This window comes from Bos javanicus, chromosome 8 (assembly GCF_032452875.1).
Source record: "Bos javanicus breed banteng chromosome 8, ARS-OSU_banteng_1.0, whole genome shotgun sequence".
Lineage (NCBI taxonomy): Eukaryota > Metazoa > Chordata > Mammalia > Artiodactyla > Bovidae > Bos > Bos javanicus.
In genome coordinates this window covers 49,921,566-49,941,455 of record NC_083875.1, presented here as the reverse complement: position 1 = coordinate 49,941,455, position 19,890 = coordinate 49,921,566, and the positions used below count along the sequence as shown (strand labels likewise).

General features: G+C 35.4%; 1 protein-coding gene across 1 annotated transcript; it reads right to left on the bottom strand.

Annotated features, from left to right (window-relative positions):
- Positions 1-883: 883 nt before the first annotated feature.
- ANXA1 (annexin A1) lies at positions 884-19,656 on the bottom strand. Its single transcript, XM_061425550.1, has 13 exons — positions 19,357-19,656; positions 13,391-13,467; positions 13,186-13,294; positions 12,467-12,561; positions 11,294-11,407; positions 10,763-10,853; positions 9,076-9,155; positions 8,827-8,883; positions 6,953-7,046; positions 5,523-5,618; positions 4,377-4,435; positions 2,900-3,022; positions 884-1,875 (listed from the first exon to the last, which is right to left on the bottom strand). The coding sequence occupies exons 2-13, from the start codon at positions 13,454-13,456 to the stop codon at positions 1,819-1,821; spliced, it is 1,041 nt and encodes a 346-aa protein (XP_061281534.1). The 5' UTR covers positions 13,457-13,467; positions 19,357-19,656; the 3' UTR covers positions 884-1,818.
- Between the last annotated feature and the right edge of the window lie 234 nt (positions 19,657-19,890).

Genomic DNA, 19,890 nt, shown 5'->3' with positions numbered 1-19,890 from the left:
ATACTCTCATAGGAAAATTTTGATTTTTTTACAAAAGTGCAAAAGCAATTCAATAAAAGAAAAATAGCCTTTTATACAAATGGTGTGAGAACAATTGGATATTCATAAGTAAATAAAAGAATTTTGACCAAGTCTCATCTCACATGTTACACAAAAATTAGTTCAAAATGAATCACAAACTGAAATAGACAATGAAACACTATAAAACTCAGAGGAAAAACAGAGGAGAAAATTTCCAGGACCTAAGTTTAGGCAAAGAGTCTGTAGATTGTGACACCAAAAGCAAAATCATTAAAAGGAAAAAGTGAACCTCATTAAAATTTGAAATATTGCCTCTGAGAAAGTATTTTATCTATTAAGATGATAAAAAGCTACAGACTGAAAATAAATATTTGCAAACCACATATTTGACAAAGGACTAATATCTAGAATTTATAAAAAGTTCTCAAAATTCAACAATAAAAAAATAGACAATGTCAAAATACAAAATAGTGACAATGTCAAGTGCTGATGAAGTTGTGGAGAAACTAGATTACTTATACATTTATTGTGGGAAAGTAAAATGGTACACCATCCTGGAAATCAGTTTGATAGTTTCTTAGAAATCTATACAAAGCTGAAACTCCAGTACTTTGGCCACCTCATGCGAAGAGTTGACTCATTGGAAAAGACTGATGCTGGGAGGGATTGGGGGCAGGAGGAGAAGGGGACAACAGAGGATGAGACGGCTGGATGGCATCACTGACTCGATGGACGTGAGTTTGAGTGAACTCCGGCAGATGGTGATGGACAGGGAGGCCTGGCGTGCTGCAATTCATGGGGTCGCAAACAGTCAGACACGACTGAGTGACTGAACTGAACTGACTGATACATGCAACTACCATTTTTTTAAAAAGTGAGGAATTTTTATTGCTGATGCCATTTCATCTTTGTACTGGTTCATGAAATATAGCAGAATGTTCAACTGTTACAATGCTGATGCAATAAATTCCACTATTATACAGAGATACCATCTCAATAATCTGTAACCAGATGGTAAAAGGGTTAGTTCTTCAGTTGTGTTCCACTCTTTGTGATCCCATGGATTGGAGCCTGCCAGTCCCCTTCATCCTTGGAATTCTCCAGGCAAGAAGACTGGAGTGGGTAGCCATTCCCTTCTCCAGTGGAACTTCCCAACCCAGGGATTGAGCTCAGGTCTCCTGCATTGCAGACAGTCTTTACCATCTGAGCTACAATACATACAATGCAAAGTAAAAGTGTTAGTTGCTCAGAATTTAATGGACAGAGGAGCCTGGCAGGCTATAGTCCATGGGGTCACTAAGAGTCAGACACAACTGAGCACACACACGAAGATGGAAAAATGTAAAAAGTACAGTTTCTAACTCTGTGAATATTTTATTTAATATGCAAAATCTATTTCAACAAGTGATCATAATATAAAATTCAGATTCCTGTCCCTTGATATCAAATTAAGCAACTGCACTACACACAAAAGAAAATCAGAATAGAAAAATCAGTAACACACCAACTGTCCTGTAAAATCATTTTATTTTCTGCAAGGTAAATATTTTTCTTAGGCATTGTTACTAGAACAACCTCTTTGTAGGGTTTTATAGTTTGGAATAACCATATTTTAAAAAAATTTTTGTATCTATAAAGAGTTGTAATACAAAAAATGATTTATAGGCTATTTTTCAGGAAGAAGTTACTAGACTATATTTCTATTGAAGAAACTTTACTATTTAAATCTATGATATGGAATGAAAAGATGATTAAAAAGTCTTCTGATAAAAAAGCCTGAGATCATCAAAGGAATGTTTAGTCTCTTCCACAGAGAGCCACCAGGATTTTTTCATAATCTCCTTTGGTTTCATCCTGTTGATAAAAATAAAGTATACTTAATGCTACCTGAGACCACAATCAATAGAAAATATTTTTAAATTGTAGACTAATTATTGTATTAGGCTTAACATACATCACAGTATATCAATTTTTTAGGATCTTGGATAAGAATATCACTTATTTAATTAATAAAATTTATATAGCAGATAACTGGTATTTTTAATTGATTATATGAAAGCAATAGCTTTCAAAATTCAGATTGCAAACTTCTCTCGATTACTCTACATTAAAGCCATTATTTTCCAAGAATGAAATATAACACAGAATAAATATAGCAAAATATAATTTCATATCACCTCTGACTTGCTACACCAGAGTGAAGGTTACAAGTCCACGATAGTCTCAATTTTCATGTTAGATTTTTGTTATCCAATATAAATGTCAAATTGAATTTATTTATTTATTTATTTATTTTCAAATTGAATTTAAATAGTCATCTTTCATTAAGTTCAAAACTCCTTGACTTGTCTTTCTTTTTTACTTTCTAACTTGAACATGCATTCTATATCTTCTACATATGACAAAGTTAAGGAAAATTTTAGAGTAAAAAGTTTCTAATCCTCTGATCAATATTTATTGCAACATAAATCATTATATATCTCTACCAAAGTATTTTGATTGCTAAATGTATGTATGGTAAACTGTTTCCATGACTATTGAAAAATCTGCAGTCTTTCTACATAGAACTCACTAGTAGATTTTACCAGTGAAAGTTCAATTTACTTTAAATTATGTATCTTTTTAAAAATTTTTATTTTTTGGTCATACTGTGCAGCAAGTGGGATCTTAGTTCAGCAACCAGGGATCAAACTCATGTCCCTTGCAGTTAAAGTATATAGTCTTAACCACTAGACCACAAGAAAATTCTCTGTATCTTAATATAACAAATGAATCTTATATATGTAATTTATGGATACAGTAAGTCAGCCCTTCTTTATGAAGAAGTTGCAAAAAAATTATCATTTGTGGGGGTAACATTATGAGAATTACAACATACCAGGATGGCTTGACAGAGAGAGATGCCATACAACTTCTGATAGCATGCTTTGATGTCATTCATGTCAATTTCAGAGCGGGAAACCATAATCCTGATCAGTGTCTTATGACGAGTTCCAATACCCTGTCAGAAACAAATGATGGCAAGTGTCCCTTATATTCCAAGCTTACTTTTAAGGTAGGATGTGGGTTTGAATGTGAAGCTCTTTTGCTAACCTATATAGTTTTTACGGAGAAACTATTTCCACAGTAATATATGCACAAACACACACACTTCAAACAAGTGGTAATAAAATGACACGAACTCAACTGTGACAAGAGAATTATATAGAGAGCTTTTAAAACCTCCTAACTGATCTTCCACTATCCAGTCTTTCCTCTGTCTAAGCTATTCAAGAATTGCAAAGTAAACTTTCTAAGTTGTAAATCTGATCATTTGATTCATCTGCTTAAAACCTTTTAGTGACCTTCTGTTAATTTTAGGATGAAAATCAATCATTTTACCTGGGCTTACAATGCCCTGCCTAATTCTACAACTTCTTCCACCATGTACCATCACTCTAATTATATTTATTATCCTGAAAGGGACATGCTGTGTTCTCCTCCAGGACCAGACTTGCTTTATCCCTTCATTCCTTACACTTCTGCACTCATCTGGCTAATTCCTGTTCAAATAGCATGTTGTAATTTAGCTGACACCTACACTGCTTTCCAAAGTCTGGGACACAGGTCCCTCTTCTCATTTACAATACTAGGTGTTCTCATTACCCATCTAGTAACCTCACTAGGTAACAGCAGGCATGGGGTCAGGAACTGTACTGCCAACTACCTGGTAGAACATGCCTATCACATCACAGGGACTCTTTTCTATTAATTGAATGGTTAGATTGCTTTCTCCTAAGACTTCCTTACTTTGGAGTTGCAAAGGGAAAAAATAGACAACTTCATAACTTTTCACAAGTATATAGGTACCATCCTATATAATAAAATGCAAGCTAGACAATAAAGTGCAGTACTTAAAGTGATATCTCAAATACATCTTAACAACACCTTACACTTTAATGAGCTTAGAATGACATTTTAAAATCTTAGAATGACATATTAAGCAATGCCATGGAAGGCAAAATAATAAAAAAGATAAAATTTAGAAGAGATTGTAAAGCTTACAATCTTAGCAGGTTGCTAAAATCATACATTAAAAGAGGAAGTATATCGCCCTTCCTCTGCTGACTCAGATTTTACACAAATCATGAGTAATCTACAAATTGCTTTCAAGCTCACCTTACTATCTTACCTATAAAAGAGTATAACAAGTCTAACAGAACTTTATTTTAAGAAGTGTATTACCTCTTGCATTGGATAGAAAATAATCTTTTAATGAAAAGATATTAAAAAATAAATGTAATTTTTAAACCATATGGGATTTTCTGTTCTCTCCATACACAGGAATATTTTCCCCAAAGCAAATCATATGTTACCTTCATGGCCTGATGGAGCTTCTCAGCAAAGAACATTGGCTGGCTTGTAGCACACTTCACTGTAAGAGAGGCATGTTTTAGTTGACATCTTTACCACAAAAGAAGAAAGATACATATGAAAGAAATAGAAATACAGAGGTTTTCAAGTAAGATTCTGTTCTCTTTTCCTGTTCCTCATCATCCACCCCTAGTAAGGGATATTTGGCTTAAAAGAAGCTATTTCTAGACGGTGATTTTGAATATTCTGTCATCTGACAGTATCATTTATCTCCTATTATCCTAAGCCCACTGATAGCAACTTCAATAGTTCATGCTATCCTGAGTATACTCTTCATGAAAACAAGGAAACCAGTAGATATGTTAAAGGCCATGTTGGCAGGCAAGAAATACTTTTTTTCCTGTTGTAATAAGAGAAAAAAATCCAAGTGGGACAGGACAGTCATAAAATATAAGGCAACTGCCAAATAAAATACTAACAGATGTGTCAATCAGTAATAAGAAGATTCTCTACCTTCTTACTCCAAGTGTGATCTATGGACTAAAAGAACTGGTGTCAACTGAGAATTTGTTAGAAATGCAGACTTCCAGTTTCCACCCAGACCTACTGAATTAGAATCTACATTTTAGCAAGATTCCCAAAGGATTCATGTGCACATTAATGTTTGAGAAGCACTGCTTTATAATGTAGGTTTCCAAACCTCGACTAGTCATCTGAATAAAAGGGAAAACTTTAAAATTCTTTTCTTCTGAAGGTCTAAATCCTTTAAGCTTGCCCAAGATTACTCAGCAAGTGACAGACCAGGATATAGACCTTCATTTATCTAATTCCAAATGCCATGCTCTTAATGACCATTTTGACTTCCCTTTGTGCCATGCCCAGCCTGATATATTGCATGGTACAAGTAGATGCTCAGTATTTTCCACCTGCTCATCTTTTTAATCAAGGAAATAATACCTGTAATCACTAACAAGACTATTGCATCACTTTAGCTAAATATTTATTGCCAATTATCTTACATGGTACCTCTATTTGCAACATAAATTATATATGAGTTTTTGTCTTATTATTATATTTTATAAATTATTGGACAACATTGACAATACAATTTCAAGTTAGAAAACTCTTCCCCCTCCAGGACTACATACCAATAACTGTGAGGCATTTCTCGATGTCACCTTTCAACTCCAGGTCCAGAACTTTGTTCATGTCATGCTTGCTATACTTGGAATATTTCTGAAACACTGAATATTAAGTTTAAATTTAGAGATGTACAAAACATCCTGTTTTTTTTTTTTTAGCAAACTAGCAAAATCAGGCATGGCCACGAAGTCAAAGCATTTCTTATGTGTATGCTAACTCACTTCAGTCGTGTCTGACTTTTTGTGACCCCATGGGACTGTCACCTGCCAGGCTCCTTTGGCCATGGGATTCTCCAGGCTTATACTGGAATGGGTTGCTATGCCCTCCTCCAGGGGATTTTCCCAACCCAGGGATCGAACCCTCATTTCTTACATACCCTGCATTGGCAGGCAGGTTCTTTACCACTAGCGCCACCTAGGAAGCCCAAAGCATTCCTTAGGAGGACTGAACTTCAAAAAACACAATGTAAATCTAACTATTCATCTGAGCATATTTTGGATACATCATCTTCTCTGAAGGATGTAATTCACATGGCTATTTTTGTGCTTCTGTGTATTTTGGGAAAATTTTTGCAAATGTTGACATTTATTAGAAGTGACATTTGATTGACAGCCATAACTCTACATCAGAGCCAGGTGTCACAGCAAATGGATCTTTCTTTATATAAAGATCTGTGTTGTAGATTCCTCATAATTCTAATCTCAGAGTGCTAACAGAGTGCTGTTAACAAACAATAAACTTGAAGTAATCATCACGACCTGCACTTTGTCTTGACTTCCAAAACACTCAGGGCTAAATCTTGTGGCACGAACTCTCTTTTAGCTTTTGTTTCTGGGGTTTCTAGATACTCTTTTCTTCACTTAGCCTCAGGTGTTTTTTTCTTCATTGTAATTTCATGTGTTCTGTTTTACATGTATATATTGTCAGACCTATTCCAAATATTTTGAGGGAAAAAAATAGTAAAAATAACAAACTAATGTTCTACATGCCAAAGTCATAAAATGTGTTTCAAATACTATCAGGTGGTGTCTGTACAAAGCTGGACAAATGCACAAGTAGCAATAAGAGATCAGGAGCACTGCATCTGTTTGGTTTCGGAGTGCCACTGATTATGATTTCTTTCTTGCTTTCTCTTGAAAGTGTTAGTCACTCAGTCATGTCCAACTCTTTGCGACCCCATGGACTACAGCCTGCCAGGCTCCTCTGACCATGGGATTCTTCAGGCAAGAATACTGGAGTGTATTTGCCATTCATTCCCTTCTCTGGGGAATCTTCCTGACCCAGGGATCGAACCCAGGTCTCCTGCAGTGCAGGCAGATTCTTTACCATATGAGCTACCAGGGAAGCCCTTTCCTTTCTCTTGCTTGTCCTCATTAAAAAAAAAAAAAAAGTGACTTCTGCAAACAGTCCCAGGGAACATTTGTTTTCTTCTTACCTCTGCGGAGATGGGGATAGCTCCTGGTGGTAAGAATGGTAATGAACACATTCACATCTGTCCCTTTTCTTCTTTCTCCTGCTTCATATAAGGCCTGTTAAGAAACAGAAAAACAAACACTTGACCATCTGAGGACTTGATATCTGCATAAGAATGCCAGATCTCTTCAAAGATTTTGGAGGCAGCTGCTTTGTGTCCAATACAATCAGAGCAGGTGGCAATGCTAAGATTACAAGCTCCTTAGAGATGGAAACCTTGTTTTGTCAAGTATCTTCCATAATCTCTCAAGTTGCCTTGCAAACACTAGAGACTGAATCTATGCATGCAAAATAAATGTTTATTGAGTTAACTCGCTTTAAGATTACATTCTGTATCAAGAAAACTTCAAGGGACACTCTCTAATTTTTACTTTTACTTTATTGTTCAAAGTAATTTTCAGTGAATGGTACTAATAAATCAATAATTCAACCATTACCTAGATGTTGAATTTTGATGTAAGAATTTCTGGATTCAAATTCTGACTCGGCAACTTAATCATTCCTAGATATTAGTACTAAGATATCTTAGTAATCTTATGTAGTTTCACATTATTAAACTACAGTCTTTCCTCTTTTGTAAATGGAAAAGATAATCTCTGCCTTATTGTCACCAACATGCTCTGTTACCTTTGAAACGTTAATTACCACCCTCCTCCTGGGTCACACTAATCCATGTAATGGCCATAAATATACATCTAAGAGCCCTGATAGTCTTTTTTTACTTAATTTTTTCCTGCACTGGGTCTTTGCAGCTGCACGTGGGCTTTCTCTAGTTGTAGAGAGCAGGGGCTATTCTCTAGCTGTAGTGTGCAGTGGTTTCTCTTGTTGCAGAGCACCGGCTCTAGGCACATGGGCTCAGTAGTTGTGGCACATGGGCTTAGTTGCCCCAAGGCATGTGGGATCTTCCTGGACAAGGGATTGAACTGGTGTCCTCTGCATTGCAAGGCGGATTCCTAACCACTGGACTACCAGGGAAGCTCCCTGATAGTCTTACAATGGAAAGCAAATTCAGAAGTATCACAAGCAAATAAGAGTAATTTCTTACTATGGGCAGTTACTCAAAGTTATTCAGGACTTTCTGAGCAAACAACTGATATAGATGCATTTATTCAACAAAAGTCAATAAATGCCTGTTATGTGCAGGATAATGCACTGATACAGTGAAGAGAGTGGAGTAGTCAAGTAAGTTTCTATTTTTACTAACTCACTGTGATGAATTTGTGGAGAATATTAACTGTACCATGAGAACAGCATATGTAAATACTAGATGCCATTTTTTTAACAAAAATTCCAAGTCCCAAAATGACACAGTTTTTCTAATGTTGCCAATAGACTGATGTATTAAAAAACAAGCAAACTCACTGAAACAATATATAATAATATACTTGAAAGTATATAAATGCTATAACCTTTATAATTTTAATATCATTACCATAATATTTTTACAATATAAACTTACACCTCTAAACCCATGTTCACTGTTTAAAGAATTGTTAGATGTGTTTATTCTTTTCACTTTTACTTTCTTATACCTGGTAAAATAAAAATTCAGAGTTTTCTCAATAACAGATCAAATTTTTACTATTCTTTCTCAATCCTCTCCAGCTTCATGAACAGTGCAACCATTGAAAACATAAAGACCACATTTCCTCTCATGGATTGTTTGAGTCCTGGCTGGTGGGCATCCTTCAGGGAATGGACATTAGGTGCCATAATCCTTTTGGAGAACCTCATATCTGCTTTCACACGGAGGCCCTCAAGTAGTACCTCACCTCAGGTCGGACCTAATTGAAGTAGCAAAGTGGATTCTAGGAGTATTCATAAGCACTTGCTTACCCTGGCATCTGAATCAGCCAAGTCGTCATTTACAGCAAGCTCCTCGGATCGGTCACCCTGGAAAATATCCCATTCTCGTGTAAGTAGTTTTCTAGCATATAATCACATGGCTTATTTATGCTCTTAAAATCAGATGAGTAATATTCTTTGCAGAAAAAGGAGTGAATTGCTCATTTCTAGAGAGAGATGAAATCTAAGATTTTACTTTTCATCAAAGAAGAGATATTTCCAGATCTATTTTAGTTATACCTTAGCAAGAGAAAGCAAAGCCTTCTCATAATCTCCAGATGTGTCTGAGGCGATGTCTTTAGCCAGATCTCTCTTCAGTTCTGAGAAATAGGAAAAGTATATTTTGTAGTAAACTAGTGATAATGGTGATGGTAATAATATGTAACATCTCTATATTGGTTCACAACTTGCAATGCCAAATGTTCAATGATTTATGGAACACATTTCAAATAGTTTTATTTTTTAATAAAGCGAAATCAGAGCGAGTAAAATTTTTGATCATCAAATTTATTTCCTATAAGGCAATTAAAACAATTTAGATAATACTGTGAATGAAACTCTACAGCCCTAAAGCTTTTGCTAACAAGAATAAATTGCACAGGAATACATTACTAGATAACTATTTCTGAAATAAACTATACCAGAATTTAAGCAATGGGGTGAATAGAACAGTTATTTAAAAAGGATAAAACAAAGTGCTTGCTTGAACATAGAGTATTTATTTACTTTGAAATGATAAATATCTTATATGGAATATAATTTAGTTATGTATGCATATGTGTATGTATACACATCTACAGTAGATAAAGATTTAAAATGTTTCTTTGTTAAACACCCTTACTTAACATTAAAAAATAATGCTGTTATTATTTTTTCAGCAAAAATTTACCTGAATTTATAGTTGACTAGAAGGCAGAACATTTTAATAAACAGTCATTGAACTGTACCTCAGGAATAATTTATGGCTATTTGCCTTTGTAAACTATGTTTTACAAAATAAAAAAAAAATAGTAATAATGCCCCTCTTGATGACTGTCACTGATAAATGGACCTAAGATAAATATTGATAATAAGGTAAGAATTGCAGAATCGAAACATTCTGATTCCTTTATTAGATTGCTGTGAAAATAATACACGAGGACTATTGTATTCTCTGTGCTTGGTTTTAAAATCACGCAGAACGATCCTCTATGGTGCTACATATTGGGTTGGGAAAATAAAACAAAAAAAAAAAAAAAACAAGAGGCTTGGGAAACTAGAAAAAGAAAACAGTGATGACTCAGCACTGCCCAGGACCCATTTGCAGATATCCTGTTTACAGTGTTAAGCATACCATTGAAATGAGATATTTCACTGAATAGATAAAATGAGCCATGGCTAGTCTCTCATCCCCATGAATCTAACTGAATGTTAACAGTGAGTAAGTCATTTATGTTCATAATGGTAAAGTTAGCGTCCATCAGAGAATTATAAGCACCAAGCTGTTTTCCTTTTCAAGGACAAATGTTTGGAGGGTTTTTGTTTGCTTGTTTTTGTTGTTGTTATCTTTTCAAAGTGAAAAGACAACGGGACATTTTTATGAAATGAATCTCTGAAAAGTAGGAAATGTTTTTAGAAAATTCTTTACATTCAGAGCTTTGAACTGAGGGTTTCATTGCAATACTATGTGGCCATTTGTCCCAGACATACAATTTTTTTAAAGTGCAAAGTTGATGAGGACTGAAACAATCGTGTCCCTTATTTGTACCCCACCAACTCTAATGTGTCTGGTAACCATATGTGCTTGTGAAAGACCTGTGACAGACAATGAAAGAAATATTTTAATATGTACTTTTCCCATAATTAACATCCACACTCAATTTTTCAAAAAGTATATCAGAATTCCTTTTCAACTAAGACACTGGGACTGTTAGGCATTAAAACTTACCTTCTCTATAGACTCTGTTAATTTCTCTGATCTCTCTGTTAGTTCTTGATGCCAGAATTTCATTCAGAGTGTCTTCATCAGTCCCAAGGCCCTGAATTGAAAAAGATTAATAAAAAAAAAGAAGAAATGTAGAAAAATCTTCATTCAAAAGTATCAACTAGTTATTATGTTCCAAAATTTGTCTGAATCTGACATTTAGTAAATTTCTCACATTTAATAAATATCCACAATATTTATTAATTGCAATAAAGTATGTATTATATTGCTTAAAAAACAAAATGGGTTTAATGCCAATATTTTGGCAAATAAATACAAAGTGAGATCTATTAAATATGGTAACATCATGAAGATAGTGGAAAGAGCATAGTCGTTAACACCAGCATCTATTTTTTCATTTATTTATTCATTCACTTATTCATTTTATTACCACTGATGGGTGGCCCTGTGCTGGTTGTTGAGAATATACTAGGAGGCATAAGTGGTTTGGACATGATTTGAGGAAAGGAGCTTTGTTTAAATCAGGTGGTTTACCTTCATGGCAGCACGGAGCTCTTCGGCATCAAACTGGGCTGGAGTTTTCAATAGAGCCAAAACAACTTCCTCAAGGTGACCGAGGAGGGCTTTCTTCAGAACTTCATCCAGGGGCTATAATAAGAAGATATATAACCTTTTAGTAAATAACACATTAGGTGATATAGTAAAGCAGTGTTATTTGATGTGTAGCTAATCTTACTGAGTCCTAAACCCAACCATTTTTCATAGCTCCTTCCCTTTACATAGAAAAGGGTATCCAATATTTAATATCTTAATCTTTTTGGTTCTAGAGTGATTAGAATGAAATTTACTGAATTTATTGATAACTCCTTAAAGGATAGAAGTCTCAATCTTTTATAGAGGGAATAAATGACAAAGCTCAAAAGATAGGGATTGCGTATTAACAGAAATAGTAATAAGAATACTTTAAAAATAATGTATTAATAACTTTTCCAACCATTGAGATTTGCACTTTTCAAATAAGCACTGTAATCAGACATTATGTGGTTTTCTAACTACACTCCTTAAAAAAATTACCCATATTTTGTATAAAATAGAAACCTTACTTTTAAAGTAGAATTATACATATAAACTTTACATTCAGACATTAAACAGCTCAGTTTAAAATTTAACAGAAGTCACATTTCAATCAGAACATATTTCTTACTGCCAACAGTAATCTTGATGTCTGTTATGCTCAAGTTAAAGGCTTATCTCCAATGTAGAACACCACATGTGCAAAGAATCAAAACAATGCATAAAACCAGCAAATTTGATAGAATTGATTACACTGCAACCAAGAAAATATATACAGTAATCCCAGACTTAGTTGTAATGGAAAACAGTGGCTAGAGACTGAAAGAACTAGACAACTGTATTTCAAAATCTATGCACACATACTTAGTTGTATTCGACTCTTTGCGGTCCCATCAACTGTAGTTCACCAGGCTCCTCTGCCCATACAATTTTCCAGGCAACAATACTGGAGTGGCTTACCATTTCCTACTCCAGGGGATCTTCCTTACCCAGGGATCAAACCCATGTCTCTTGTGTCTCCTGCATTGGCAGGCAAAGATTCTTTACCACCGCTACCTGAGAAGCCCATCAAACGCTATATTTAAACATAAATATGACTGAAATTAATTATCTAAATTAACCACTGCAACCGACCTTTCCTTTCTCCTGCAGATAGGCCGCTTTGATCTGCTGACGCTGTGCATTGTTTCTCTTAGTCAGAATTTCAATGATGGTTGCTTCATCCACACCTGGAAATAAAGGGCCTCTAGACTTTAAAAATCAATTTTCTTTATTGTCAATAACAGACAAAAAATGATTCATTATCAAGATGCTTCAAATGAAGATCTTAACAAAACAAAGAAGTATAAATTATAACAGGCTGGGACATGGATGCGACTCTGTATATCAGATGGAAGCACTTGGGATGACATTCTCTTCTCTCTGAGAAAGTGAAAAAATGGCTCATTTGTGTCCTACTCTTTGTGACCCCATGGACTGTAGCCTGCCAGGCTTCTCTGTCCATGGGATTCTCCTTGCAAGAATACTAGAGTGGGTTGCCATTCCCTTCTCCAGGAGATCTTCCCAACCCAGGGATTGAACCCGGATCTTCTGCACTGCAGGCAGATTCTTTACCGTCTGAGACACCAAAGGAAGAAGAAATTCTCCCCAGCCCTGTGTTGCAGTGTTTGTTCCTAGTTCACACCTTAAGTGTGAACAGAGGTGCTGACTTCAGCATTCAGTCTGTTAGAAATGAGATTGATAAAGATCTTGTATCTTCAAAACGAAGCAGACTCTTTCCATTGCACATGTTTGTTTTTCAGTAGCCATTCTGAAATGTCTAGGAGGGGACTGTTTGGGGAAGACAGAATTACCTTTAACTGTGATTGCTTTGTGCAAGGCCTCAACATCCGAGGATGGATTGAATGTAGGATAGGGGCTCACTGCTGACCCAGGACCACCTTTGGATCCTTTCACAGTTTTCTGTGAATGAGAAATAAATTACTGTCCATTCACTTACATTTGCTTCTATTTTAATACTACGATTTAAATAAGTTATTTTATTTCCTCTCGACTTACAATGTATTCCTGCTCTTCATTTTCAATAAACCAGGCCTGCTTGAGGAATTCAGATACCATTGCCATTTTTGAAGGATCTGAAAAGAAAACAGGTTGATGTTTTTACAAACCACAAACTCACCACATATACATACCACTCCACTCTCTTACATATGTAAGACATAGAGCTGCCTTGCTTTTACTTTCCAGGATTACTCTTAGGAGCACCATACAATGCTAGATTTAGTGTGTTTTTGACCATGCTGCATGCCAAAAGATGTGGGATATTAGCTCCCCAACCAGGGACTGAGCCTGCACCCACTGCAGTGGAAGCAAGAGTGCTAACCACTAGACTGCCTGGGAAGTCCCTAGATTTGAATTTATTTTAAAGAGACTCTACTACCTTTGAACAGAAACCCAAAGCCTCAGAAATGTAGCTCTTTCTCAGTATATTCAGGCCTAACCTTAGGGCTCAGATGACATCTATAAGTAAGCATATATAGGCTGTAAAGAGCGAAGCTGGTGTTTCATTTCACTGTCCTAAATTTACAGACCACCCACTGTATACCAAGCCCTGAGGACACAAAAACACTGAAACATCCTTTGCCTCAAAGAACTTAAAGCCAGTATGTGCTCTTCCTAAGAAAACTCAAAAGTTTAAGAATTCTTAGAGGAAGTTCTGGGTGATCTGAGACTCTTTGGGGGGAAGGTTTGAGATTAAATTGGCTAAAAAGTTAAAGAGAACAAAACAGAGGAGCTTGTCATATTAGGGAAGTTGAAAAGAGTTTATTAGCTCAAGAAGCTCAAATTTAAAAGTTCAAATGTGTTTCCAAAGTTTTGGATAAACATTAATGGTTTTTTTTTTTTTAAGTTATATTTCAGAAAGATGACTCATCCTGTGTCATAGAGAATGCCTAGGAGATGGGCAAGATGGAAGATTAGAGACCACTTAGTAAGCTGTGGGAGAATCCATGTAGGGTTAATGAGGACTTGAACAAAGCTATTGGGTAGAGAAAGAACATTATTTTGGCATTTATAAGGTAAGATAATCTATGACAATCTACAGGAGTGGATTCCAACTCAAAACTCTACCTAAAAAAAAAAAAAAAAGATATTCTTGTGAGATTTCTCCTTGAAATAATTCAGTTTTCTTTTCCATTCCTTGGTATAAAATTATTTCAGCACCTGGAATAATCACTACACTCACATTTCTTCTATTTGAGCTGTCTGAATTCTCATCCTACGTGTGTTTTTTCTTTTTTTACCAATACAAAATAATCCTGGGAAAGAATTATTTTATACCAGCTGCTTTGCTCTAACAGGATTCTTTAGAGTGAAACTGCACCATGCATGCCCTCCATTGGAAAACTGTATGTTAAAGAAAATTGCTTGACTTACTATCATCGTTCAGCAATATTTTTATTTAATAAGCTATGTATATGTTTAAAACTTGAAGTACGTTAAAAAATTAATGCATTTACTGCATTATCTACAAAAGAAACCCTCAAGGATCCTTTTTGTCTAGGATTTTTTTTTTTTTTTTTTAGGAGCCTAAGCTCCAGGTCTATGCTGATCGATCTCTCCACACCCTTTTATTTCTCTGGAGACTGCTATTATGAGTACATCTGAAAGAGATTGGAAGGATGATCTTAGCAGTTTCAAATTCTCCCTGTGAAGCTAAATGACTCATGAGGAGTAAAACCCATAGCCTGATTCTTTACCGGTATGTTCAAGGTATTTCAATCCCCACCTGCTGAAAAGGGGCAGAAATTCTAAGTAATGAGATTAAATACATGAGGGAAATAATATCCAAAGCAGAAACTAGCTCTACTTAATTATCATGGGAATTGTTCAAATTACTGTTCTGTCATCTGTGAGGAGAACCAATATATTGTGCACTTATTTAATCTCTCCCCCCAGCAACTGATCAATTTAAAGTTAGTTCCTGAGGTGAAGTCATGGTGTACAATTTTGCACAAGGTTTTAGTTCCTATTACACCATAATCCGCTGCAACTGTTGTTGGCACATGGAGTTTCATTTTCCTCTTGCTTAATTGGCATATACAAAACTTCTTGCAATTTCTGGCAAGGTTGCAGGTATTTAAAATATCCATTTTTTATCTCATCCATGCCCTTTAGAAAGTAGAATTCTCAAAATGAATGATACAATCAGTCACTTAGTGGAGTAATTTTTCCCTCAGTAATAGAAACAGATATTCCAATATTTCCACTTTTTTCAATTAGAAGCAAAAAACTTCAAAAGTGATCAAAGAGGAGATTAAGAATATTGTCAAATATAACTTTTAAAATGATCCTCACAACTTCAAAATAAATTTTATGAAAACTTTACTGTACATCACAATTTTTTCACTTAAAAATGCTTATATAATGCATTAATTTCTTAAAAGGATAAACTTGAGAAAGACTAGAAAATATTTCTCTATTGATTATATTATACAAAATAACAAAAATAAAAGGGTTAAATAATTTGTTTCACACATGTCCATAGAGAATACAGCTTTGTGACATATCTTCTGTGTTGCTAGATTTTGGTCAGAAGCTATTTAGGTGACCTGAAAAAGTGATCTGGAATATGGTCTGGAAAAGAGAAGTAGCCTGAATAGAACCTTCTTCAGGAAAACAATTAGAGGAAAATGGAATCTCAATTCAGCCTAATAAGATCCACTAGCTCTCAGCAAAGTTTAAAGATACAAAGATTGTGACAGGATGTTAAAAAAAAAAAAAAAAAACTCCCTACAGGAAATAGATTTGATCATATACTGCTAGTTAAGTGCTCAAATGCAACTCCATGTTTTAACAGAACCTTGAATAGTTGCAACATACCTTACAAATACCACAAACAGCAAAAATATTTTGCTCAAATTGTATTGCTAAACCATTCTGTTTTTTCAATACCTAACCTCTGCATGAAAACCAATGTGTTGTACTCGATAAAACCCACTTAATAATTTGAAGGTAAGATTTCTTAACTATCAACAAATAATGCATGCAAACACATTTTATAGACTGCAACATGCTATATAAATGTTTGTCACATATTTTTACTATTCAGAGAATGATCCAGTCTAGAAATTAGAATTGTACATTAAAAATAAAAAATTAATAATCCCATGAGTTCACAAGAGGCTTTTTTCCATCTTTCTTTTTAGTTGCAACATTTATTTTATTTTATTTTAGTTGCAACATTTAGAATATGTACTAGGTATTTAAGAGCCTATTTTCTTAATATTCCTTGGCTCAATATATATTTAATCTGGCTACCAATGAGCTTGAAACCAAGATCATCTCAGTCCTTAGCATCATCTAATTTGAAGATGAAATTGAACATCTATAGACTGATTTACATGGAAATTAATAAAATTCCAGCTACAGTCCATGGGGTCGCAAAGAGTCGGACACGACTGAGCGACTTCACTTCACTATAGTTAAGAATCAAATTCATTCACAGTAAGCCCATGGAGACTGTGGCAGGTTTTACCCCAGCCTGAGGGAGTTTATTTTTCAGTGCTTTGGCCTGTGTAGTTTTTTCCTCGATTATCTATTTCACAAGTCTTTCCCACACCTACTCATGTGAGAAAAGACAATTAGACTGTACAAAGGCATGACTTATGAAGAAACACTTTATGAAAGGTAGTTTCATGAATGTTTCGCTTCCAGGCCTTTGAGTAGGGTGTTCTGTTTGCCTGGCATGCTATTTCATCCTCCATATCCAATTCTCTTTGCCTAAATGATGCTTCTTAGAGAGGACTTAGCCTAGATCTCATCACATCCTCCAGACCGGCCTTCCTTAGTTCAACACTGGGGTAAGCGACCAACCATCTGTGCTCTCCCAAAGCATCCTGCCTTCACCCCTACACTTGCCCCTATTGTTCTGCATTATCACTTACTATTTACTCATCTATATTTTTAGTGGCATTCCATGGGGGCAATGATAATCTACCATGCCTGGCAGAATGCCTGGTACTTAGTATGCTGGAAAGCATTACTGAATGAACAAATAGGGTATCAGTGCTAATTATTTAGGAAAAATATCTATACTAATTTAACTAATGTTTTCTATCCACAACTATAGGATGTAAAAATAAGAACTGAGGAGTTTTGAGCCACATCTTGACTCTCTTTAGCTGGCCGTATGACCTGAAGAAAGCATTTAACTTTAGGGGTGAGGAGGGCTCTCCAATTATAAAAATAAGAGTTGGAATGCACAGTAGCTGAGATTCATTACAGCTCTGAAATGCTAGTCTTAAATTTCATCTCAAGTACCAGGAGGTGGAAAAAATTAGCATAGTGAAAGAAAAGTGGAGTGATGTTAGTCGCTCAGTCGTGTCTGACTCTTTGCAAACCCACGGACTGTAGCCCACCAGGCTCCACTGTCCAAGGAATTCTCCAGGCAAGAATACTGGAGTGGATAGCCATTCCCTTTTCCAGGGGATCTTCCTGATCCTGGGATTGAACCTGGATCTCCTGCATTGTAGGAGGACTCTTTAGGGTCTGAGCTGCCAGGGAAGCCCACAGTGAAGGAAGGTATTACATAAATTGTGTCTGTTATCTTTCTCATAAAAATCTCTCCCATTTTAAGGAAAGAGGAAATCATTTACTCAAAAGACAGCTTTTGGTTTATCACTGAAAAATAATATGTCCGCTGGTTTCAAATATGTCATCACTTAATGGGTCTAGAGAAGATCAAGCAGCAGCTGAGCAAGCTAACATCAATAGAAACCAATCTTTGCAGATCTTCTGATTGAAAAAGTATTTAATTACCACGAAACTCTAGCTGGTTTCTTAATAATATTATTATTAGCTATTCTGTCAACATCTGTCAAATGATGGCTGTCTGCCAGATGTGGTTGATCCTGGGGCTAGGGTGGTAACCCAGCTTCAGGAGAAGAGGCTAGGAATTTTGAAATTATGAAACTGGCATTTTACCACATTTGAGGTGTTCTGCAATGTGCCTACCAAAATACATTCATGTGGGCAGAGGAGTCCAAACATAATTTTAGACACAAACTAGGCAAGAAAAGTACGTAGTTTTTGATTAACTAGCACTAAAAATTAGATATCAGATCATTTAACTTAACACTGAGAATGAGCTAAGAAAAAATTCTTGAAGGAACAGTTGTAATAAACAAGAGCCAGATATATGGTTAGGATTCAAAAATCCCTCACTTTTGCACATACATCCAACACCAGTAAAATCTCTACTTTAGATATGCTTTTTGCTTTTCTAAGGAGTTTTACAACCATTAGCTCATTCAACAATCAAGATGCTACTAAGTGGAATAATTTTTAGAGGGCCCTAATGACATTCCCAAGGGATAACTTATCTGACACCACCCAGGAAATGTTTCCTTTCCCCTTAGGTTTTCAAATCTGCACTTGAAAAGCCAGTCTGTGACACAGAGGCTCCAGGGGAAAGAATGTGGCCACACCCTCTCTAAAAGAAATAAGTGGATCCTCTTATTTATTTATACTGCGTAAGTGAACATAACATTAATTTAAAATGTTAATTACAAAGGGCATAATTTCCACTATGAGATCTGAATCTTTTTTTTTTTTAAGAAAAAAATAAATTATTTAAGTCCCTTGAACCCACCTCTGGGTTCTTCAGGCCTGGGTCCCCACAAACACCCACCATCCATCATGATTTCTACATAAAGTTCATACAGATCCTGGAAACTCATAGCTTGTAGGAACAAACACATTCATCTCTTCTTTTCCATGGTAACTCACCAACAGTACAGAAAGCCAGTATTAAGCAAAGTTTCCTTGTTTTTAAAATTGTATTTTACTAAGTAAAAATAAAACTACAATTTGTGATTTCCAAAATATAAATTCCCAATGTAATCTTACAAAAATGTTTGTCAAAGATATAAGTGCAGTAGCCTTAAGTTCTACAGTAGTAACATTAAACACTGACAGTAAAAGTTATCAAAACAGCCAAAACTTAAAGGAAAACCAAGACTTACCTTTTTGTTTTTTTCACCTCCGTACAAAGAACTAAAGAGAGATTCTTCTCTGAACGGTTTGTGCTGGAAGTGGAACCCTGAGCTTCTGATTTTATAGAATTTCAAAGAGGCCACACCTAGCAACCAGAAGTTAGTAACTGGCTGTCTTTTGTTTGAAATACAGGGCTCAACCTTGCCCCAAAGTGAAACAAGCCTTGCAAAACTATTCGCTAAGCCAACTCAGAGCTAACAGCAAGAAGGAAAAGAAACGGAAGTACAGGTTTTTTTTTTTTTCCCTTCTTTAGTTTGCACTGCTTTTTTCAGGGGAGCAGAATACAAGAGGTGTTCAAGTATGCAGTACTATCTGCCTCAATCCTGATACCAATGACTGACATTCTTTTTTTAGTTAGACGAATTGTGGAATGAAAAATCATAAACTTTAAAACAAAATAAAACTCTCACTGGTTAAGTCTCAGCTTCACCACTAGTTACTATGTGATTTGGGGGACATATTTAACTTCCCTGAATTTGTTTCAACTTTTGTAAAATAGGGAT

What these genes read in the sequence shown, in the direction of transcription:
- ANXA1 (XM_061425550.1), bottom strand. Translation starts at nt 13,456, where the DNA reads ATGGCAATGGTATCTGAATTCCTCAAGCAGGCCTGGTTTATTGAAAAT. An exon ending in CAAAGCAATCACAGTTAAAG is followed by an intron (nt 12,562 to 13,185) that starts GTAATTCTGTCT and finishes CTTTATTTCCAG; the next exon opens with GTGTGGATGAAGCAACCATC. An exon ending in AGCTCCGTGCTGCCATGAAG is followed by an intron (nt 10,854 to 11,293) that starts GTAAACCACCTG and finishes TTTTCAATTCAG; the next exon opens with GGCCTTGGGACTGATGAAGA.